Here is a 24,292-nt window from a genome sequence, read left to right on the forward strand (position 1 = left end):
TCCATTTCAAATGAGCGAGAATGATCTTAAAGTGATGCACTAACATCATGCAAACAGAGGTTACAAGCAAGTATGCTCTTGGATTTTGTTCATGGAGACTACAGCTCGGTATGGCAGTCTGAAATGTTTTAATTCATTTGTGATAAACTAATGATGGTGATGTTAATCTGCAACTCCAAGAAAGTGGGAATCATATCAGCCAATTATTATAAAAGTATCCTGTGAAAAATTGGAAATAAATTACTATTATTATGATTAATTATTTTTGTTTTTATTGTCCCAAATTGTTCTTACAGTTAGGTCCACAGATTACCAACATTTGGGTACTTGAATAACATTACAACATTCTTATAAGATAGGAGAAGATTAAAGTCTTTGCCTTGTATCTGTTGACATAGCCTGTATGGATCTGTTTTTTCCTTCTTTTTAATATCTGCTTAAAGGAGCCATCATATATGACATCATATACAGAGAGAAGGAGACACAAATAAAAGAAAGGACCCATTAAGCAATTGAACAATTGAAGCACAGTTTGGCTTCATAGACTTACCAATAAAATGTTTGGACATAAAAGTAATAAAATAAATTACAGAAACATAGATACAACAGTAGGGATGTAAAGATGAATCGTGAGGCAGTTAAAAATCAATTCAAAGGAGTCAATGTTCACATCGGTACTCTGAAAAAGGAGTCGCAATAATATCGTGAGCGTCAGCAGCTGTAGAGCAGAGGCGGTTGGCAGCTGCAGAGCAAGATTTTGAAATTGAGGACGCACCATGGTCTTTTAAATTGGAGGTGTGGAATCATTTTGGCTACCCTAAGACATAAAATGAAAGAGGTGAGAAGATAACAGACGAGACAAAAACTGTGACCCAATAGGACAAGAAGACAGAGAACTACACAAATAGCACAACCAACATGATATAGTCGACACCAAACCCCACTGACAAGCGGTTTGCAGCCCTGCTTGCTCAAATGAGTGCAAGAGCCAAAGAGATTACGAGGTAATTTTTTTCTGTTTGTTTGTTTGTTTGTTTTTCTGCAGAGAAATTAAACTGACAAGAAAAAAAAGAAAAAAGTTTAACGTGCGTCATCTTATAAATTGTCAGGGGAAAAAATGAATGTCTAAAAAAAGACGCCCATCTGTATTCAAAGTAATGCACAAAATAGTTCAGGAACAAATAAATGAGCATCGGTAAGTTTGTCAAAGCAGAAACAGGAAGTGCAGTGGTTTTTGTTCACATAGACAGAGGCATATAGAGTGGTCTATTAGGAAATATGTAACCACCTATGTTCAGTTTAACCCTCACCTCTTCACTTTAATACTTTTCTAAACTAAGAGATGACAGTAAAGTTGAAGTGCAGGGCAAAGAATTTAAACAGAATAAGAAATCATGAGACAATCAGGCCATACCACTTTTGTCTTTTATTGTGTTGTGTTGCTACATTACTATGAGAGCAGTGTGAATAATGTGCAGTTTGCATTTCTAAAAACACTGACATATGTCCTTGTGCTCATGTGCTAAATCTCTCATATCTGGAAAGTTAGTTGAAAATTTGCATATCTTTGCTGACTATGTGTGGTCTTCCACTTTTGTGTGTATGTGTCTTTTTGTGTTTTCTGTTGAGCCAGGTTGAGATTAAGATTAAGATTTACTTATATTTACTTATTGATCCCCGCAAGGGGAAATTTTAGTTTTTACACTCTGTAGTCATGCAACACACACATAGGCTGAAATATACACACACATGCACAAACAGGATCCTATGGACATGCACTAATGGAGAGAAGCCAGAGTGACGGAGCGGCCCACAGCGGGCGCTCCTGAGCTGGTGGTGGGGAGGGGGTTTGGTGCCTTGCTCAAGGGCACCTCGGCAGTGCTCAGGAAGTGATCTGGCACCTTTCCAGCTACCAGACCAACTTCCATATTTGGTCTGCTCCGGTTCCCAACCCAAGTCCCTACAGACTGAGCTACTGCCGCCCCTACTGTGTCACAAAAACTGCATTTACCTACTTTCATGCACAACTCTGGTAAAATTGTTGAACATTTTAGAGTCAAAATAAAAAAAGGACCAAACAAAAATGACTACATGTACTGTGTGAGTCTCACAGACATGTCTTCAATCCCGGTGCCATGTAAAGCTCCATTGTTATCCAAAAGCTATTTTGGCTATTCTTTTTTTCAAACCTCAGTGAGCTACATCATTACACAAGGTGACTTATTCTTTAATGAAAACGAACATAAACACACACAGTAGTATTTTTTGACTAAACTCCAACACACAAAAACAGTCCTGGCTCCAAGTAAGCAACAAATGTGTAAACAGTCCCGGACTAATGCACATTTTCCTCCTGTTTGTTTGACAATAACTAGTTTACAGTCTGCAGCTTCCTTTAGAATAGAACTGTATACATATTTGTTAGTCTTAATTGGATAGGACAGCTTGAGAGAGACAGGAAGTGTGGAGAGTAAGGGACGAAATGCACCAAATGTTGTTTGGACTGTCAGACCTGCAAGCAGTGATCGCAAGGACTGTAGCCTCTGTACATGTGACACCTGCTGAGCTAAACCAGCACACATTCATTGTGTAAGTTCTTGAAGATTTAAATCTTAAATAGGATTCATTTATTTATTTATCAGTTTATTTGTTAGGGATACTACATGTAGGCATTGTAACATATAGTTAAAGTGCAACCGTTGCAATGTCGGACTTGCCATGGCTAATTTGCAGACCTCGTCCCTGGTGAGGATTTTAGGAAATCACTCACATGATCCAACACTGTCTAAAAAATACAGACATATAAACTGACAATTTCATCAGAAATTAATGGGCAGCGACATGGATAGCATGTCATAAAAACTAACAGTAATGCAGACATAGATGGGCAGCTACATACAACGAACACATTATTGAAATTGATCCTTTCATAGATAATCTTTAAAATTGCAGAGCAGTGAGCATTAACAAGACAATTCTGATGCAAACATTTTAAAAAGTCAAAAAATGAAACAGAGGATATTTCGTCCATAAATATTTGACTTTTCTTTTTTTGAAATGACTGTTTTAAACCTTTCATTTTTTGAAAAGACTATCTTAAAACTCTGGCTAATTATTAAACTAAATTATCTTTTACTGTTTTAAATTTACAAACCACGTCGACTGTGATGTTGTCGAGGACTATAGGCGCTTTTCTGGTTTCTTGCAGTGCTCGAATGTTGTCTTGTTTGTCATCATGTTTTTGTTCATGTGAAGCCAAAGATAATTTTACACATGGTGGACAAATAAAGTTCTATTCTATTCTGGTCGTGACTTAACATAAAAAAAAGTAACCTCATAGACTGTGTTTGATGTGTTTGACTTGATGGTTCAAGTGGTTAGTTCTTCTGTGAAATTCTTCTCTGCATGAATATGATGGTGAAGAATATTTTTTCACAGTTTTTTTTTTCAATATTCTACCTTCCGTTTCAGATGTTTGTGTGATTTTGCGTATTTTACTGTAATCACAATCTCTTGCCATTTCACACATAGCTGAATTTTTGCCAGATGACAGTTTAGGTGTCATTATTGAGTTGACCAGAAATAGTTCCAACTTTCTGTTCATGTCTTCAGTCATGTTAGCAGCTCTGTGAGGCTGCATTACCTCTAACTGCTAACATGCAGATGTGAACATGCTGTCCACAAACAGTTGGGTAAAACACAACAAAGAGTCTACCTGCTCATGTACCATTACATCATTTATTTATAGATAAAAAATATATAATTAATTATAGATTGACAACATGCCAAAGCTAATCCTGGGAAAATGCTGCATTTTTCTAACCATGCAGGCCAGAAACATGATCGTTTCTGCTGTTAAAAAACAAGCAGCAACCTCCGGTGACAAATGAAGCAAAAGTGAAAGAGCAAAATCCTGCAGTTTGTGGAGGGTCCACTTAAGGCTGGCTCCAGGAGCCCCAGAAGTCACATACACAACATAGCCAAAAAATAATAATAATTTTAAGGTTTGATGAAGGTTTTGATTTTATGAAGAATATTTGTTATCCATAGTTAAGCGAGTAGCTGAACTGACTGACAGCTGGGCGTGATGTAATGATTTGTATGGAGGATTCAAATCCTCCTCAGCTTTCAGCTCTGACTGAAAGTTAGATTGAGACAGCATTTCCAGCACGGTGGTTACCGCCGATGAGCCTCCAAACCCCCCCTGCAGTAACAGGATGAGTAACGTCACTCAGGCTTCATCCATTAATATTAACTGTCCAAGGTAAAAACGGGCATTTTAACATTACAGTCTCAAGTGGACACTCCAGGAATTGTTTTTTTCACTTCCACATTGGCTTCATTTTAAAACACAGGAGGTTGCAGCTTGAGTTTAACCTTTACAAAGTTAAACATCTTTTTTAGCGTGTTTACCTGCTAAAATTAGCAAAGTAGCACTAAATACAAAGATATTCGTCTTGCAGGTATTAAAAACAATAAGAAAAATAGAAAATCATCCTATAGCACACTAAATACACATCCACACGACCACTTCCTTGGTTTACACCAAGTTGGGCATTATGTTGAAAGTTTTCTTCTCAATTTTAATCTTAAAGCTTTTAACAACAGGAAATCTAGTTCCTTTTTTTACGATAAATGACTTCCTGTATCTGTGTTAATGTTGAGGGAAGTGAAGAATTTATCATGCACACTTGACAAAGGTTCAGAGTGATCGAAATGTTGTGGCTTTTTCTTTTAGATGGTGATGCTGAGAGAGTAGCTCTCCCCTCTGTGTGAAGGGTAAACGAGAAGCAGGAACTTACTATCACTATATGGCACTGCTGTTAAATTCATGTATTGCATTCCTATGGAACACCTCCGTGCTAAATGAAAGGGCAATAACAACCTATTTTATAATATTTTGCGACCCTTCTTAAATTATCTTCCCAGTAATCTGGTTGGATTGTTGCAGAAAGGATGCCCATTGTATTCTTCACAAATATGTCATTGTTATATTTTTCTATTGTGACGTCATAAAAGTAAATAAAATTGTACCTGATATGATCATAAATATGTGTTATTGCACTTTTGTTCTTTCTGTAATCTGGTAAGATGTGTACTTTCTTTTTCTAAGTTTGTTTCATGTTGAACTTTTGAAATATGTAAAAAAGAAAAAAAGAAAAAGGATACAGCCCAGAAAAAATGAACAGAAGAGTACAGTTCATACTCTGAAAACCATCAATGTCCGAACCGAGTTTCATGACAATCCATCCAAAGGTTGTTGAAATATTTCAGCCTCGACGACAGAAGAGGGTTGACATCAACAAAACAAGAATAAAATATTATTGTCAGAGGATAAGCAGACATAGTTACTTGTTCCGCCGTTCATTTGTCCTTATTTATAATTCCTAATGTGATCCAGTTTGTGAACATGATCCACCCATAGTTCAGAACTTATTCCATCGACATGTCTCCTCCTGTGTTTGAGGATTAACAGTCAAGTTCTTTATGGAGGCAAGACTTCAACGTATTCCGACTCTGGAACATCTGTAAGGAAAATAAAGTCAAAGTCAAATACATCACAAATCAAAACAGACACTTAGACACAATAGAGAAACTCCATCTGACATACTTTCATAGTCGTGACCCTCTTCATGTAAAGGCCTCGGCTGTATCTGCGCTGCAGGTGGGTGAGTAGGCTGGATCAACAGAGCCGTCTTCCTTTTGACGGCGTGTCGCAGGTGTGTGGCCAGACCCTGGTTCCTCCTTTTAAAGTGACGAATCAGCTCATCTAAATTCTTAAAAAATGTCTCCTTTACACCTCCCGCAGTCTGACGGAATAACAACATCATACAGTTAATTAGAAAGGAGAATAAGAAGTCTTGGCTTTATTGCAACATAACTCTATGTTAAAGTGTTGTCATGTGATGCAGAACTAATTCAAGGATACACTTGGAAAAAAAAGAAAAACAATCATTAATAACTGTTACTAAGATTTGATTCAAGGGGATTGTTTTGTTTGGCCTGAATTAAAAATGAATATATGAAGTTACTATTTTAATGTTATTTTAATGCTTATTTACACACGCAAATGTGCTCAAGCGCTCAAGAGAGATCTGTTCAAGATAACAGGAACAAAATGTCACTCAACGCACTGACAAAGGTTAAAATAAGACATGGAAAGAAGAAGTGAAAAAGCAGCATTTTGTTGACAGATTATAATGGTTTAAACTATAATATAAAACTTTTAAACTCAGTCAGCCTTCTGGTATAAGCCAATGTTTGGCAGCTTGGCTCCAAAAATTATCAAAATTGTCAAAAGAAATTGAAGGGGCCCGTAGAAAATGCAAACATCGGCAAATCCGATAATCCAGTTCTCCATCAAACGCTAACATGTAAAAAAAGAAAAGAAAAAAAAAGTTACAAATAGGCTAAGACTGCCACTGTTACTGTCTGGAGATGTTTACAGAATGACCTGAATGAAAAATATAGTGAGAAAGGCTGAAACATAGACTGAAATAAAACCATTCATAAGCTATCTTCAGATTTCTTTCAGATTCTGATCAGCTTTATTAGGACACTGGTGACACTGGCAATTTGTTCAATATTTTAGCTTGAACATGAGTAAGATTTGGTCCATGACGAAACACTACTCCTTTTCATGCCCCCACATTCATACCTACTAGATCAGTGTTTTTAAATGACTTCAAATCCAGCTGGTTTCAGAGCCTTTCATTATTATTCACGGAACCTCAGATGACGTCATCAAATGAAGTAAAGCACAACGACGTTTCCTGTCCTACAGTCTTGTCAACATTCAAAAGCTGCTCACACAATGGAAAACAAAAGAACTGCGGTGGCAGTGAACAAACACACGAGATCTAGAAAGGAAAAGATAAACTCTTTTAAATAAACATACTTATTTGATAAGGATCACCTCTCTCACAGTATCTAACATTAAACTAGCTACCTTCAGCTATCTTCAACCCACCAGAGGTTTTCAAATTTGTTTACATGTATTGAGTGTTTGAAGGATGTACACCTTTAATAGTTTAGTTTGTGGTTAGTATATTGTAACCCATGGGCACTTGCCTCATTCATTTGTGCTGTCGTTCACGAGTGTAAAATCATATAACATGTTTAATTGTTCTTATAAAAACACTTGAAAGAGTAAAGTCTGGAATTAAATGGTTAATTTTTTACACCCTTCTACCCACTTTTATGTCAATCAGTTGGTTGTTCTCCCATGATCTTACAGACAAAAGGACTGAGAAACAGACAAACAGCATCGAAAACAAGTCCTCTGTGGCAGATTCATTAATATTAAAAAAGGCTTCAGTCTGACATGTGGGAGGAAATACTGACAAGACGGAAACACAGCAACAAGTAGCAGGATAATACCACGCTCTGACAGGACAGAAATAGATTTAGATCAAAGTAAGACCACAAAAAAACAAGTCTGTTTAGAGCTACACCAGAAAGAAAAGCAGTCTTGAAATCAGGTTGATTTGATGATTTTGGTTTTACCCAGTGACTAAAAACCACTTTGTGAGTCAACATTATATTATGCAGTAAGTCTGTGACTGAGTGAGGTGGGGAAAAAAACGACTAAAAGATCAAATCTAACAGGTTATCAGGGTGGCAGAAAGTTGTTTTTGTTTCTGAGTTGACGTCAGAGGAGTTTCCTGTGATGAAGGGGTGACCTCATAACTGCTCAGTTTCCATTTATTGGGGGTGAAATGTTCCATTAATGATCGGCTGAATGCTGTGATGTCTGGTATTCTGATTCTGAGGAAAAGAAACAGACTTTTATAGTCTGAAACTTGTTTTAAAGAAAGCGTAATAGTTGGATTATAAGAAAGAGTAAATGTTGTACAGTTGAGCTTTATTTTTTTGTATATATTACTCACTAAATATTTGCAGCACAAGGTTCCCAGACAGAGTTGCCCACAGGGACACAAAAGTGTTTTGTATCGTGTCCTGTCGTATCATGTCCTTTTGTTTTGTATCATATCGTTTTTTGTTTGTTTATCTTCTTGTTTTTCTTGGTTTGTGCAAATGAAAGATAATAAAACTCAAAAATCCAACTGAACAGTGGGTTCAATAAAAAAGATCAAATAATTAATGCTAGTATGGAACTGAGGCACGAGGGATAATGATGCATGTGTGTGTGTGTGTGTGTGTGTGTGTGTGTGTGTATGTGTGTGTGTGTGTGTTTACCATGAGAGTGTATTGCCCAGTGTGCGTCTGCAGCAGTCTGTATGTGTACACTACCTTCTGTTTACTGCAAAGACAAAAGAGACACATGTTGATTATTGAAAACTGCACGATTGAAACCATAATTAAATCACTGATCTTTCAGTCTCCATAGGGTAAACCCACTCCTAAATTTCTTCTGATTTACACTTTTGATTGATTGACAATGCTGCACTTTTTTCCATGATAGTGAAGGGATGACTCTCCCTACTCCGTCTCTAAATGGCTGGTACACACAAACTAAATATGTAGGAGTAGTCCTACATGTCACTGGTTATAACATAGGCTGTTTACCATCTGCTGGACGGGCCAATAAATGGGTTGTATGGGTTGTTTTAAACTTTGATATGATACTACTTCAAATCAAACAATATATATCCTTATTTCAATACCTCAGCAATGAAAAAATAAGTCCTTGGCAACAAATACTGGATCATTTATTATTTTTAATTACAGTATAATTGCAGGTAAACTTCAACATGCGGCCTAAGTTGTATACATTTTTGGATGTATTCATTCCTCTCCTGACCACCTGCCTTATGAAACAGATGTAGATTTTTCTTTTTAAGTTTTGAACCTTTTACTTCAACTTTCAATTAAAATAAAGAATATCGTGTTGTTAAAATATGTGGATTTTTCAGAATTATTTGAAAATTATGAATCTTAATAAGCATTTTTTTAAAATCTTCAAAAAGCTTCTTTCCCGCATGTCATTCCCCTCTCTCTCTCTCTCTCCCTGATTTCCGACTCTATCCACTGTCCTATCTCTCCATTAAAGGCACAAAAAGCCCAAAAATAAATCTTTGAAAAAAAAATAATTCACACTTCACACACAATAAAAACAAACAGTAATTATGTACTAAAATAATTTGAGAACAACCATAAGAGTATGTCATATAAATACAAGAACCACTACTATCACTAATATCAAAAGTCATATTTATGCCTAATCTAAAAGAAACAATTTACTCTAAATTAGACTATGGTTGACACAATGTGAGAATGTTTTAGCTACAATCAACAAGAAGGAAAGAAGCAAAGATGCCAGCAAAGTATTGAGTTCAGTACTCACTAAACACACAGACACATGGCTCCCAGGATGGTCTCGCTGTCTCGGATCAGGTAAGCTCCGTCTTTGTTCTTCTTCCCCAGCAGATCCTCACACTGCTTTTTGCTGAGGGCTCCGTGGTAGCACACCAGCGGAGCTTCTGCCATGTTGAGGACCGTGCAGGCGACAGAGACATCCACCAAAATACTTCTGCTTTCTCACAACTGCTTCATTTCTTTCTAAGAAAATACACTTTAACGAAAATACGCTTTAACGCCTTCTCCAGCAGCTGTAATCCAACTGCAATAAGTCAGATCGGGTGAAGAAAGTTGTCTTTTTGGTGAACTGGATTTGACTTTTGTTTCTGTGAAGTCTGATGGCTGAAAAGAAGACAAGCACCGAGAGAGGTCAGCAATCAATATGTGGAGGTGCTCAGCAGAGCAGCGGAACACAGGAACAATAAAAAACCACAGTTGGCCTGACAGTTTCACAGGAAGTGTGTGTGTGCATGTGTGTGAAAATGTGCAAAATAGAGTGTAGTATCTTGTGAGGATATCAGTACTATTTATTTAGTTTGTAGAAGTTTGTAGAAGTTTGTAGAAGTTTATTTAGTTTGTAGAAGTTTAAGCCAGTGCAGTAGTCTTAAAATGTTACAGTAGAAGAAAAAGATTGACTGTGTTTTTAAGATTGTGTGTAATCTTAAAAACACAGTTCAAAGTGCTTAGCAGAGTTTTCGAGAAAAAATTTAACAGAGGGATAGATGGCATGCACACAAAAACGATCAAAAATAGAAAAATGGTGCAAAGACTAAATCAGCAGACAGCTAGATAAGCACTGAATGAGCATTCCAAAGCAGCCGTGCAAAGTATCAAAACAGCAGCACAGAAATACTGTGAAAAAATGTTCTGCAGGAACACTTACACATGAGAAGTTTAATAAAAGCAGTGGACATGAAACCAAAGGCAGAATTATCTATGATGCAGAATGACAGTTATATTTTTCAATTGTATGAACCATTAATGTGCAAGAATCCGGTTTCATGCAGCTGGTATATGTTTGTACATTGCTGGATATCTTAAAACAAATTTATGTTAAAATGAAGATACATTATTTGTTGGTAACACAAATTGGTGTAATAATAATCTTAATCCAACAAGTGGTAAACTGCACACCTTTCAATCCTAGATTTTTCACTTAACCTGATGAGTTTTCTACAAATGTAGTTGCCAGATTGCTTGGAGGAAAACCGCCTCAGTAAAAGGTTCACTAGGCCAAAAAAAAAAATAGAGCCTTATTTGGTAAAAAAAAATCCTTGTTATGTCACTTTGAACTTCTGCCCCTCGCAGTTTTCTAAATGTTCTGATTATTTTTTACTGCTGCAGTTTTTTCTTTTTTAAGAGGAAAGTTCTGTCTTGTGTGCACAAGATGGGGAAACATGCAATATTGATACTGACATCAGGTTTGACACAAAATAGTTCAGAGTTTGGTTCCATTTTATCTCTACAGCGCTGCATGGCTTCAGAAGCTGTGAAGCTGCCAGGAAGGCAAGAGCCAAGGCACCTGAACAAGCACTCTAACACAAACACAAACATGCACACGGAGGTTCACATGTGCTCGCTGTCACCTTCAGTTATTTCCGTAACACAAATAAGAAATATCAGACCACAGTCAGACATTGAGGGACTGACGGTATCACAACAATGTACAGATGGAATCGGCCACATCCACCAGGCATGTGGAGGTGTGCTGGAGGAACATGCACTGAGTCATTTTTGTGTCTTATTTGTATACAGTACATAGTCATCATCACTCACATCTGTAAGTTGTCTTTCACTTCATCATCGGCATATGTCAGGATTTCTGTGGCGCACGCTCTGTTGTGTACTTTTTTTCAGTTATTTTGAACTGTGCAGGTTATTTCCTATCACAGCATGTCTGTGCCGTTAATTCAGCAAGCATGAGTCAAACTCTTCATACACTGGATCCCACACGTTCCATAATGCACCTCTTTAGTCTGTAATTCAGGATTTATTTCGATAACTTGTGCTCACAGATTATGATAAGGATTCATCTCCTTGTCCCTCTCTTTGTTTATGAGATGATTTTGGCTGAAGGAGAAGTAAAGTTGTCCCATGCTTTAATAAAGGAGGCAGCATCAGGACTCTCATCTGTGGCCTTCCAGCTCAGATACCTGCAATCGTTGTCCTCGGCCCAACAGAGAGCTCAACACAAGTGAAAGGGCCCGAATGTCTCTGTGATGAGACAAAAAGGTAGACTGAGTCAAAAGTCAAACTTGTAGAAACATAAAGGTTTATTAACTTTGAGAATGAGTCTTTGGCCAGACGATTGTGGTGATGAAGTAGCCATAATCCGTTTAAAATTATTGTAAAACTGTGATTTATAAATATATGTAATTATTACTCTTATTTCACAGAAGATATTTTGTTAATAAATTCTCCTTGAACCTGTCGTTCAGACAAACAGAGTGTGAGTCTGTTGTTTGTTTTGGAGCTTCTGTTGATGCAGTTTGAGCTCCTGCAGGATAGATCAGGCTGTACTTTGTCCTCTCATCCATTGAAACTGTAGTTGCCGTACTCGTGACATTAACCAACTCTTCTATGTAGATCCCACACCAACAATCCCATCATTATATCTGTGCAGCTAAAAGAGCTAAACATGGACTTTTCACTGCTCTCTGGTGGACTGCAAACAGAACTGTTGCAATACTCAACAGCAATTTTAAAATGTTTAGCAACTGACCGAAAAAAACTACCTGCTGATTTATCAGATTTTCCACTTCAGTAAAGGATCAGATGTGACACACTTTCCAGTGGAGACACATAACAGCCAGTAATAACCGATAATACTTCTCGTGGTGTCAGAAACCGTAAACGATGGATCATCCAATTATCATTACCTAATAGTTCAGACACATGAATATGGTCAGGTTCATCGGTTTAGCTGTGATTATCTCAGCAGCTTTAGCTGAAGATTCTTATAATAGAACATCCAGACCCAGCCGACCTCCTGGCCTTTTTAACCCAGCTGCAGGAGCCTCCCATCGTCTCGTTTACACAGATAATAACTGTTTATCTGAACCCCGGGCTGATGAAATAAGAACAAGCAAAGGAGTTTAATCTTGTCCGTGTGCTCTTTGCTTCCACCATCCTTCTCCTGACCTCGATTAAACCAAACTTAAATGAATTAAACCATTTAAGTGATTCTATCTGAATCGTGTTTGGCCTGTCGCCGCACTGATGTCCATACAGTACCCGTGCTCAGATTACAGAGGAACCTCTATTACCCTTTATTTACATCCAATCCCTTTACAGTGAGTCAGACTTACTTTAACAGGCACTCTTTTCTCTCACAACCAATCATCAAGCAAGATTTAAATTTGTAAAGCTTTACATTATCAATAACATCTTCTCATTTTTTACAGCTTTTTTATTTATCCACTTCTTAAATTGTATTGTTTTAACTTCAACAGGCTTTTCAGACCTGTTGGTTCTATTTTAATTCGTCATTTGTATTTATTCTTGTTGATCTTTTTGCATTTAGTAATAGCCATTTGTTTGAATTTTTAGATACTGTCTGGGCTGGACCATTGATGCTTATAATGTTAACTTCCTGACAACTCAAGTTTGACTCCATAAACAAAATGACAAACACTCAAACCCAGCATGCCTGTTTTTTTATGGCGTTCTATCCAATACTGCTACCCAACAGGATGTGCCACCAAGCAGCTCTGTACAGTACAGGAAGCATTATTTAATCAGGGGTTTTCATCAAAGATACACAACTTCTGAAATCAGTATTTCGGAAAATCTATGTTTCTTTGCTGACAAACATTTTGCACGTTTTCTCTGATCTCTTGGAGCTGTTCCACATCAGCGTCTTTTTACAAAGTCATGTGACTGATAAGAGGGCGTGACCTCAAAGGTAAGCTCTTTAACAGGCCAGAACATCGTGACCTTACATAGACCTTTAACCTGGCTGCTCACCAGCCAATCACTGTCTGAGACCCTGAGACACCCACCAAACCCTGTTCAAGTATTTTTAATGTAAACAAACATCTGCAGTATCTTCTTATTTACCTCATATTTCTCCTGTAGAGTAAAATGTGTTTTTGTGTATGTATTAGAATGTAATAATCAGCTTGCAGAGTCTTGAAAACTGTAAACAATCACAAGACATCTTCTTAATTTTTATAGAAGTTGGGTGTTGCTCGACAACACAGTGCAGATCTTCTACTGTAATATGGAGATACATTGGTGCAATGAAAGGAAATGCAGCCATTGGACAATTAAAAATTCACGCTGAATTTAGTCTAATTTCAAAGGTCTCGTTGGCTGATTTTAAAAATCAAACCCAAGCAACCGGGGAATAGCGGAAGCAAAACTTCACACAAAGCTAACTTTGTGGTAGCTTTGTTTTAAACAGACAGATATGAGTGCTGTATTTATCTCATTAGCAAATAAGTGTATATCTAAAAATAATGATAGGTGATTAATTTCTTCTTCTCTGGATCAGAGATCAACAAAGAATCTGCACACTGTATTAAAATCTCCCAGCAATAACAGTGTGTTGAGTTTAATACAGTGTGTGCGTGGATCCTTTTTTGATTCTTGCCCTCACTTTGAAGCATTGACCATGTGACATTTCTTTATTCCCTCTGATAAACACACTTGCTGACGCCAGGGTGTAATCAAGTTGTAATTCGGAGCTCCCGTCCTGTTCTGTCAACCATTTACTGAACATTTTGAGCGTACACTCTTACATTACTGTAACCCTCGGCTCAGTTTTACTGCCTTTGAAGTGTTTTCGGAGTCTGCCGCTGGTGCCGGCTTACTGGATGTTAAATTACATGTGTTTAGGTTGAATTGAGTGAATACAGGGCAGGATGGGCTGGGTGCAGTGTGGTCAGAGTCTAAAGAGCTATTAATAACCATCGGTAGTATAGCTCCCACTTGAAGCAGCAAAGATTACCCATAATCATATTTCCAGTTCACTAATCAGAGAGGAGAGGAGGACCACTGTACTCTGTTTTAATGTAAAATGTAGTTTTAAACGTTGTGTTTAATATCTTTATCTGACAGATCTTATTTCATAGATACAGTACAAAAATAAGATGAAGTACAAGTTTGATTGTTTCCTATATACCAAATACTACTATTTCACAAAACTTAAATAAGCAAATTACTAATAATAATTGGACCGTCATTCTCTGTCCATGGTCCTGAAACCAAACAAGTAGAATTTTCTGAGCTCTTATAAATTTGAGGTGCTTTACAAACTCTGATCCACAACGTAATTTAACTTTTGCATCTTTCTTTTGATTTCCTCAGCCTACTAACACTGTAATATTTTATGTGTGAATCTTTGTTTACTTTATTATATGGCACTTCAAGGTAATTTATATGGATACCGGTACAGCAGTGTTTTATATTACAAACTGTAAATTACACAGTAAAACTGTAACAATAATTATATATGACATCCATATGGAATCTGTAGGTATAGTTAAATGGAAAAACAATGTTTCTTTAGAAGGTAAACATTTGTATTTTACTGTATAATTTTCAAACTCCAACCTTAACCATTAAATCCACAGTAGAGATATAATTTATAATAATAGCAGAAAAAGTTGTATTGTATTTTTTACAGTGAGGTTCTGGTAACCACAGCTGCCAGTATATTGCCAAAAATACTGCAGCTGTTTTTTTTTACAGTGTACATTTGAATTTTTGTTAAATATCCTCACTGTTCAATTTGTCCACCTCACCCTCCTTCTAGAAACCAAAGAAGGCTTCTCTCCTCCTCCCTCCCTCCCTCCCTCTCTCTTACAACAATCCCTCCCTCCCTCCCTCGGTCAGTCGGTCCCTCCTTCACTCTTCATTCAGAACCCCTTCACTCTCTGTCTGTCTCTCTCTCTCTGACTCTTTACCTCATTCCCTCTTTGTCTCTGAGGTTGGAATAAGGATGCTACCCCGCAGGCTCCTGGGTCTGCTGGGCCTCATGATGCTCTGCAAAGGTAGGAAAAAACAACAATAATTCTGCTTATTAGTTAAAGAAAATAAGAACGTTGGTCATTGTGAAAGCTCCAGTCTGCTTAGAGTTCTTATCTTATAGAAGAGATTGATCCTGCAAGAAACTAAGACAAAATAACTGTGTTGCACTCAAAGTGCCCACAAAAAGACAAAACAAGTGTATGACTGCAGACAGAAACAGCTTAGTGAAGCTTGGGAAAAGACAGATTGTTTAAAAGTGCTCCACATTGAAGTTTAAAATAAAAGTGCTTGCTTCTGTTTCATTCTGTTGGTCTAAGAATAAACACACACTAAGTAAAGACCACACCGTCTCCTAGCTTGTCATCAGTAGGGCTACAAATGTGTGTGTTTGGGGCCGGATTGAGGCCATTTCAGTCTCTTGTTTTCACAGCAGGGCGGGTGGTGAAGGGATGAGGTGTTTTTTATAGCAGCCTGATCCTATTGAGGGCGGTGTGGGACTCCTGTGTGAGATAATTGCAGAGCAGGAACCTCCAGCAGCTACTGGGAACCACTGGTGGCTTCGATACTAAACACTCCATGTAGCCTTGTTTACAACAGCAACATAATGTTAGCCTTAAGTCTGTGTTATCAGTGGTTGTTGCTCGGTTAGCTTGTCTCTATCCATGTCGCTCTTTCTGTCATACCCCACATCCCACTTTCTGGGTCCCTCCGGTCGTGACAGATGGCCGTGAGTCTGGTTCTGCTCGAGGTTTCTGCCAGTTGAAAGAAAGTTTTCTTTAGACAATGTTCTCATACGTTGGCAAATGTTTGCTCATTGTGGGGCTCTGTTGGGTCTCTCTAAATATTAGTCCTGATAATAATTTATAACTTATTTGGCACAATATCATAAAAAATTGATTGACTGATTGGTTAAGATTGACCAGGCTGGGGCGCTGATGGCCAAGTGGTGAGGTCACATCCCATGTAAGGGGGCTAAAGTCCTCTGAGCCAGCGGTCCGGGTTCAAGTCCAACCTGCGCCTCCTTTCACCACTCCTGACTTCATGCTCTATCTACTGTTGGGATGTTTATACTGAGAGCACAGCGCTATCGAAGGAGGTGATCAGGGCTTTCTGCCAGACAGTGTAACATATATCAAACAGCTCAACCCATTACATTTTCATGAAACATTCAAGGCTTCATGTGGAACAAAACATGGGCCATGCCCCTGGTTAAAATTCAGAAAGGCATCACTCTTTTGAAGCTGTTCTGAAGTTGTTAGCCCCCCTGCACAAACTTTGACTATGGACATCTGTGCGACCGTAAAAACACCTTTAAAGACGTGACTCATGCAAACATGAGGCAGTCTGTTTACCTTTGACCACTTAAAGGATACCACGGATTTATTAGATTGACAAGCCAGTCTCAACTAAATCTACTTTAAAAATTAAACTATGTCTAACGAGTTGAATAAACAATTCACAAAGACTTGCCTCGAACTTTTAGGTAATTTAATGTTTGTATACAGGGAGCATCGAGGATACACTTGGCTGGAAAACAACTGAACCAGCAGCCTTTCTTCAGCCTGGAAACAACCATACGCAGGCTGAAGACACTTTAAACAGGATAAGGAGACTCCACGTTACCTTGATCGGCGTCTTAATCCTCACATCATCGAGCCAAAGACGTCTTTACTCAGCGTCATATAGCAGACTGAGGATTGATTTTCAGTCAGGCGGATTGAAGCATAGATTCAAAGTCTTTTCAGTTTGTAACCTGTGAAAACAAAAGGTGTTTCTAAAAAGACAGATATTCCTGAAAGTAGTTCTCAGACAATTCCTGTCAATCCACCTTTAAAAGCTGCTGAGGTCAGAAAGAACAACATTTTTTAGCCTAAGAACAGAAGATGGAAAATAAGCTTAAGAACTCAATGCATGCTTCCTGTTTTCTCATAACAGGTTAAATGACCAAATATATCACCATGGTGGATGATTAGTAGCAGAATGCAGCAAACATAGATGAAGCAGATCACTTCAAAAACAGTGTAGTGATAAAAAATGTGGCGGCGAAAGAAAATTATAGTATTGGATGTTAAGAGTAGACTCTTACATTCTTCTCATTAATATCTGACACAAACTGTTTCCATATTTTACAACTATGTCCTCTAAGTTTATCCTCCTCTGTAATAGTGTAATGGTTTCTGAGGAGGGAATGATGTTGGCTTTTTTCTTAACTGCAGACGTGTGAAATAAACTAAATGCTAACTTCTCAGCCCTCTTTTCTAAAACACAAAATCTCTCCTGTGTTGTGAGTTCAGGTCAGGAGGAGAGCGGGGCGGGAGAGTCCTGTGATAACTTTACGGACTTGAACTTATCGCACTGCTTCATGGGAACCAGCCTGTACGTCCGCCTGCTGCTCTACACCCGCAACAACCTCGACTGTGGCCGTGAGCTCAACCACCACCACTTGTCCTCTCAGCCGCTCTTCAGGCTCCACCTCCCCACTGTCTTCGTCATACACGGATACCGGCCTACAGGAGCGCCCCCCATCTGGATCGACCATATCGTCCACCTGCTGGCTGAGCAGGAGGACATGAACATCATCGTGGTGGACTGGAACAAAGGCGCGGCTAACCTCAACTATTTCACAGCTGTGACCTACACCAGGGAAGCTGCTCACAACCTGACCGGCTTCATTATGACTATGGAGGTGATTTGGAGCTCTTTGAACCTCTTTTAGCTCGTTGTTTACATTTTTCAGCACTTGTTTGGCTAAGTTTCATTACTTTCAAGCAACTTAAAAAAAAAAAAATGGCAAGAATCAGTAATTAAAGCATACAGATCCAAAGAAGAGGTTCTATGTCAGTGCATCTGTAATCTACTTTTTGACCCCTGTGGTCCCTAGAGTTTGTTTTAACATTGTACAGTTTTCACCAATGCATGAATATGAAGACAGGAATCGAAAAAGAGGAATGCAAAGGGATGAAATAAACTGTGTACCTTGACTGTAACAGAGAGTTTTGATGTTTGTTTTGTGTCTGCAGGAGGAAGGAGCGTCACTGAGCTCAGTTCACCTCATCGGCGTCAGTCTGGGAGCTCACCTGGCGGGATTCGTGGGAGCAAACCTGAAGGGGAGGATCGGACGCATCACAGGTAAAAAAAAAAAAAAAAAGAAAAGAAAAAAAACGGAGGAGAAAAAGACATTATAAAAGTTTTTATTTTGCAGCATATTTATCATCTGAAGCTTCTTGCAAGCAGAGAAAAAAATACTTTATTAAATGAAACATTTTCCATGAACACAATGGTTTCGTAGCAAATCTAACGTGCCTTGAATGACGTAGATTTCTGTTGCTGCAGACGAGCTGCTAAATGAGGTTTTAATCAACTAAAAGAATATTGGAGACCATGAAACTTTAAAATGTATTTTTCTCAGGAAAGCATGATTTCAGGAGGATGAAATAAGCATCTTACCTCCTCCCGTCCTCCAGGTCTGGACCCAGCAGGTCCCATGTTCACCAGCGCTGCAGAGGACGAGAGGCTCGACCCCTCGGACGCCATGTTTGTGGACGTTCTTCACACCGACATGAACTGTGAGCGTCACATTTTAATTTAAACACATAATAAATGATAATTCAACACATTGCACTCTGAACTGAATCTGTGTTTTTTTTTTTATGTGCAGCTTTTGGACTGCGAGGAGCTCACGGTCACATTGACTTTTATGCAAACGGAGGAGCTGACCAACCAGGGTGTCCCAAAACCATCTTTTCCGGTAAAAACCCGCAGAAATGTAGAAATGTGGTTGAACACACTCTCATTAACGCACACTTCACACCTCTATCATGGACCATTTCTCATCCCTGAGTGACACTTAATGTAAGACTTTAAGAACACATTTTTATGTCTTTTGAGCCGAGTAGGCCGATTCCTTTGTTATTTATTTCTCTGAATATGAGCATTGTTCAGGACTTTAATACACTGTTCAAAACTAAATAAAAAATCTGCATTGCAAGCTGATTAGAGTGTTTAGAATCTAATCAGCTTGCAATAAAAACATTTGTAAGCGTGCATAAAACATTGTTTCTGACCCAAACCATGTCTTAAAAAGTGAATCCAATTTGTGACTTTCAAACTGGAGATACTGATTAGGTTAAACTTAGTAGCCTTAAAAGCTCTATTATCATTCAAAACTAAAATTAAATGTTGAGCTTACTTCAGGATCAATATTTCCTGAAGGGGATAAATACTGTCACCTGTGATTAGAGGGTTTGTTTTATCTCTTATTCTTGACTGTTCCATCATGATGAAGTATAATAACACTCGTCAACCTCCAACAGGTAAATCATACTTTGTGTGTGACCACCAACGCTCAGTGTTCTTGTTCCTGTGTTCTCTGAACCGGACCTGCAGCCTCACAGGTTACCCCTGCTCGTCCTACCAAGAGTACCTGGAAGGCCGCTGTCTGCAGTGCGAGGCCTTTAAACCTGCACCCTGTCCGGTGCTCGGTAAGTGGGGAGATGCTCGTCGGTGTTGATTGTTGAATGTAATATTCAAACTATTCCCCCCTCTGATCTCCGATGTGGTCTCACCTGCAGGTTACGATATCAGCCGGTGGAGAGAAACTCTGCTTCAGCTCGGACAGACCAAAGTCTTCTTCAGCACCACGGCCACGCTGCCCTACAGGAGTGAGTCACACACAGTCTCAAATACAATCTCACAAGAACACATGTACAGTACTTAAAGTGTGCTTTTATTTTGAGTTAAATTCATCAACAGTTCACAAAACTGCAGCTGAAACAAGAAGACTATTTTGACGACTGTTGTTTATTTATGAAGAAAATGTATTGTTTTAAGCTTCCCAAATTTGATGTTTTTATTTTTATTATTTCATTTTTAGATTGATGTATTAATCCTGAATCATTTAGAGGCCTGACCTTTGCAGTGTTACTTTTCAGCTGTAGGTTATTTTGTTGAAATTTGTCACTTTTTTCACACACAAAAATCACTTTACCATACATTTATAAATTTGTTTCCTTTGAGTTGGCAAAGTTGAAACACATTATTGATAATGTGGACTGTATCCCATCACTGCTGTTTACGTGTCCAATAAAAGACCCCTATAAAACCAGTTAACAATGAGAGATAACATATATATTTCCCAAACTACTTCTTATGTTTATTTAAGAATTCTCAGTTTTTATAATCACTATCTTCAAATTAAAACATATTCCTGCTGTAGGGCAGTTTAAATGATCTCATCTCATTGTTGACTGAAACTTGGTTTTATGAGTCAGACGTTTGATGCTGTCTGTGTCTCTTTGTGTGTTGGCAGAGCCGAGCTACAGAGTGGACATGGTCACCTGGAACCAGTACCTCCGCTGGGGGGTCGTCTACATCCGGCTGCACAGTGGACGAAACTTCACCGAGGCTCGAATAGACCAGTAAGTCTGACCGAGAAACACCTGGATCACCTGATTCTGCGGTGGCCCTGAAGGTCAAATGCACAAATATTTCATGATTGCAACCCGAGTGCACTTACATGTGCAACAGTATCCTATTCATGGTCTTGGATTATTTTGGTGAATGTAAATATCATATCAAGGCATATGACCTAGCAGATGAATACTGTTATGATCACGTGTAGGCCTACAGTGAAACAAAAGTCGATTTGACACGTCTGATGAAAGATCATAACCTGTAGAAGATCAGAACCAGAATAAGGATTAAACCATGATACTCATATACATGATAACTCACTTCACAACATTCAAAAATAAATAATTACATAACACAAACAACCAAGAAAAATGTTTCTGAAATAAACTAAATAAAATGAAAATAAAGAAGCAAAAGCGTCATGTTTGTTCCTGTTTCTAACTGGACATGCAGTACTCAAACATCACCCATTTCCTCATTTTCTTTGAGAAGCAGGAAAAGTTCTCCCCGAGCCTCTGCCCACAGCTCCTTCTCCTTGTATTTTTCCACGCTCACGCTATAAGGCGCTTAGCACAGAGAAAGCACACGTTAATTAAAGCTTTCTTTCTCGTTTGGATTATAGGATTAGATGGGTTAGTTTCTGGTATAAACATCTTTAGAGGTCTGGTGGAGGTAAATGTTTGTCTAAAATCCTACCTGCTGCATGTGATCACCCCACATTCAAACTCGCCCCCGAGTAGATGGCCATGTTTTTTTTAACTGACGTGTTTTGAATAGTCTTTTGAATTTAAATATCTATCTTGACAATGACAATGAATAAATAAATGTTGGCTCCTTGTCTGTAAATTTGCTGTGGGACATTTCCAGTAAGAAGTCTCCTTCAGCCTGCTGTAAAGGAACATGTAACTCTAACTCTCCTCTTCTTCACTCACAGTAAGCTCCTGCGGTTCGAGCAGTACACCTCCACACGGCTGCTGGCTCAGTTCGATGATGATCTGCAGCAGGTTCAGAAAATCTCCATGAGGATCAACACGGGAAACGTGATTGGACCTCGATACAAAATCAGACTGCTGAGGATCCGCTTGACTCCACTGGACCGTCCTGAGAGGTCAGTCTTGGACCTGCAGAGCTATTTGCCAAAGTTTTATACATTGAGCATGACAATACAGAGTATGTAATATCCATAAGATTAAAGATCAAACTAAAGCTGCAACAATTTAGATGTTGGAGATTGTTTACCTCCTGACTGACTCGAGCAATGAGGACTTTTTGGCATTTCATCGAAACATAACCTTAAATATGGAATCGAGTTAATAGTTCCTGGTTAATATTCTGATAATTTACGGTTTTCTGTATTTGTCTCTTTCAGGCCTGTAATGTGCCGCTATGACATCATCATGGAGGAGAACATGGAAGTAGCTTTTCGACCTTTACCCTGTGGGCTTCATCTTTGACTCCCTGGCAGGAGTCGCATCTTCTTTTTTTCCTTCTTCTATGGAAACACATCCATCAGACCGCCCGGTGCTACAGGGTCTCCCTGCCTTTGGTTGGACATCCACTGGAGCAGGTGCAGCCTCCTCTCTGGATGATAAGGAGGACCCGCCCGGTGCTGTGGATTACCTGGATTACTGGCACATTATCATGTGGTTATTGATTTTTGAAGCCACTTTGCTACTGTTAACGACAAGCTTTTTGGTCACAACTTAACTGTTACGAGAGTGAGTTAAACTGTGAGAACTGGAAACACAAGATACAAAAAAAGCTGGGACTTACAACACAGTGAGATCTGGTCACTTGATGTTCAGTATGTCTTTGTTTCTGTGTACATTTTCACCCTCTTCACCAATTTAGTTTAATTTTGATGAATCAATATTTGATATTTAATCTCCCCTTGAATACGCTTTGAATTTATCAGGACAGCAGTACAAAAATAACAATAATTATCTGGCCTGCCGGGCGTACTCTGTACGATTTCAGCACAATTTTTGAGAGGTCTCACAACTGCACACACTTTCACAGTAAGACAACTTCATACACATAAATCTGACTTCGTCCATGGGAGTTTTCTGTGTGAGCTCTCAGGTCGCTCCTGAAAATCGGGTCGTACAGCACGAGTACATAAATAGGGAGCTTTGTTCATGCATCATATACCTTAAATCGCACAGTGGGAGCTGACATTTTAACATGACTTATACAATCTTACAGTGTACAATGGTCTTAAGGAATTTATAAAAAAATACAATAACAATATTTTCTTTCATGTAACTTTGTGTGAAATACTTATTTGACTGAAAGAGACCAATGCAACTAATTTAGAGGTTTTCGTTGAAAAGAAATGTTGGTGCTTTAATCTCTGGGTTAACAGCATTTTCAAATGTTTTGAGAACTTGGCCTAAAAACTTTTAATTTGAATGATTTCCAAATATCCCCCATAAATAAATGGTGGTATAATGAATTCTAAAAGGGGAAAATTACACTACTCTTTTTTTACATTAAAAGAACTAAAAAGCATGTCTTAGGGACTTGAAAATGCTTCACTGACTTTCTACCATGGATCAATTTCAGTGAAGAACAGAGAAGAGCAGATCCCAAAAACAATGTTTCTTGTGTGCCTTTTACCAGCAGCTCTCAGCCTTAAACCATCCAACAAAAAAAAAAATCATGTTGAAATGCAGTTTTGGGGTTTGTAACTTGAGGTTTAAAGCTGCTACATAAACACTGTTGCTGCTATGACGTTTATCCACAGAAAGATGCGGCTTTTCTGTCGTAGTTTTGTACAAATGTGTGAAGTTGTGAAATATGTGAAAAAAAACTAGAAAAAAAGTGAGTCTGTGGTGTATTTTCAAGGAATATGGCAGTTTAAGAAGCCAAGAATCACCCACAGCTGTAACTGTATTTGAACGATGTTATGGACTTTGCATCAGTAAACGTGACGTGATTGGAGACAAACTGAGCAGCCAATACAAATATTTACTCTGATGTTTATGTATCACAGTGTTGAAATGTCTTTTATATCATTATTTTCACACATGGTTTGAAATAAATATTAGATTAAAATCTGTATCTTAAGAGAAGTCTTTCGGAACCTTTTTTTTTTTTTGCGGGGGGGGGGGTGTCTTTACTTTAAAGACAGGACAGTGCATAGAGTCAGAAGTGGTGGACAGAGTGGGGAATGACATGCGGGAAAGGAGCCACAAGTCAGAGTCGAACCCCTATGGCTTCTTTGTCAACAATGCAGCAGCCAGTGTGTCCTCCTAAGTTTAGAATCCGGTGCAGAATGGTCTGTTTTTGTTTTGACCACAGAAGGTAGGCGGTTTTAAGGCAAACCCATGCGGCTGTTTTAGACGCCTCTCTGTTTACCAGGCAAACTAACAGGTGTTGTAGCAACGGAAGCAAAGAGCCCACTTATAAATGCTTTTGTGGTTTTGATGTGGTTTGTGATCAAAACTCAATATCACTACGACACTGATTCCATCAAGTATTCATGATTTCAATATATGTGTTTAAACAGACGGTGTATTTCAGCTTACTGTCCCTTTAGAGGACAGCAAGAGGACTTTTGAGATGTTTCAAGAAGTTAAAAAGT

At 38.5% G+C, this 24,292-nt stretch overlaps 2 protein-coding genes and 1 long non-coding RNA gene across 4 annotated transcripts; 1 reads left to right on the forward strand and 2 right to left on the reverse strand.

Moving 5' to 3' along the window:
* Positions 1-3,719: 3,719 nt before the first annotated feature.
* On the reverse strand, positions 3,720-15,050 carry si:ch73-264p11.1 (uncharacterized protein LOC100000923 homolog). The gene is made up of 4 exons (XM_020658060.3): positions 9,308-15,050; positions 8,200-8,263; positions 5,612-5,810; positions 3,720-5,526 (listed from the first exon to the last, which is right to left on the reverse strand). Exons 1-4 carry the CDS (start codon positions 9,448-9,450, stop codon positions 5,486-5,488), a joined length of 447 nt encoding a protein of 148 aa, XP_020513716.2. The 5' UTR covers positions 9,451-15,050; the 3' UTR covers positions 3,720-5,485.
* Positions 15,051-15,185: 135 nt separating this feature from the next.
* lipib (lipase, member Ib) lies at positions 15,186-23,767 on the forward strand. The gene is made up of 10 exons (XM_020658065.3): positions 15,186-15,317; positions 17,589-17,980; positions 18,315-18,423; positions 18,759-18,860; positions 18,953-19,042; positions 19,608-19,775; positions 19,866-19,955; positions 20,603-20,711; positions 21,641-21,814; positions 22,076-23,767. Exons 1-10 carry the CDS (start codon positions 15,266-15,268, stop codon positions 22,158-22,160), a joined length of 1,371 nt encoding a protein of 456 aa, XP_020513721.1. The 5' UTR covers positions 15,186-15,265; the 3' UTR covers positions 22,161-23,767.
* On the reverse strand, positions 15,305-21,775 carry LOC114921758 (uncharacterized). Of its 2 annotated transcripts, none has more exons than XR_003810078.2 (8): positions 21,639-21,775; positions 20,882-20,965; positions 20,644-20,758; positions 19,860-19,947; positions 18,742-18,858; positions 18,271-18,395; positions 16,918-17,047; positions 15,305-16,046 (listed from the first exon to the last, which is right to left on the reverse strand). It is a non-coding gene; the product is annotated as an uncharacterized lncRNA (long non-coding RNA). The 2 variants fall into 2 exon arrangements; XR_003810076.2 differs by having other exon boundaries at positions 20,631-20,758.
* Positions 23,768-24,292: the final 525 nt, after the last annotated feature.

Source organism: Labrus bergylta, chromosome 20 (genome assembly GCF_963930695.1).
Source record: "Labrus bergylta chromosome 20, fLabBer1.1, whole genome shotgun sequence".
In the NCBI taxonomy this organism is placed as follows: Eukaryota; Metazoa; Chordata; class Actinopteri; order Labriformes; family Labridae; genus Labrus; species Labrus bergylta.

Bases quoted from the DNA above. Each gene is read 5' to 3' on its own strand.
- si:ch73-264p11.1 (XM_020658060.3), bottom strand. From the start codon at position 9,450: ATGGCAGAAGCTCCGCTGGTGTGCTACCACGGAGCCCTCAGCAAAAAG. The intron at 5,811-8,199 runs GTAAACACACAC...TTATTCCGTCAG, and splicing joins CTGGGCAATACACTCTCATG to ACTGCGGGAGGTGTAAAGGA. The intron at 5,527-5,611 runs GTATGTCAGATG...TTTTCCTTACAG, and splicing joins AGAGGGTCACGACTATGAAA to ATGTTCCAGAGTCGGAATAC.
- lipib (XM_020658065.3), top strand. From the start codon at position 15,266: ATGCTACCCCGCAGGCTCCTGGGTCTGCTGGGCCTCATGATGCTCTGC. The intron at 18,424-18,758 runs GTAAAAAAAAAA...CCCGTCCTCCAG, and splicing joins GAGGATCGGACGCATCACAG to GTCTGGACCCAGCAGGTCCC. The intron at 19,043-19,607 runs GTAAAAACCCGC...AACCTCCAACAG, and splicing joins TCCCAAAACCATCTTTTCCG to GTAAATCATACTTTGTGTGT.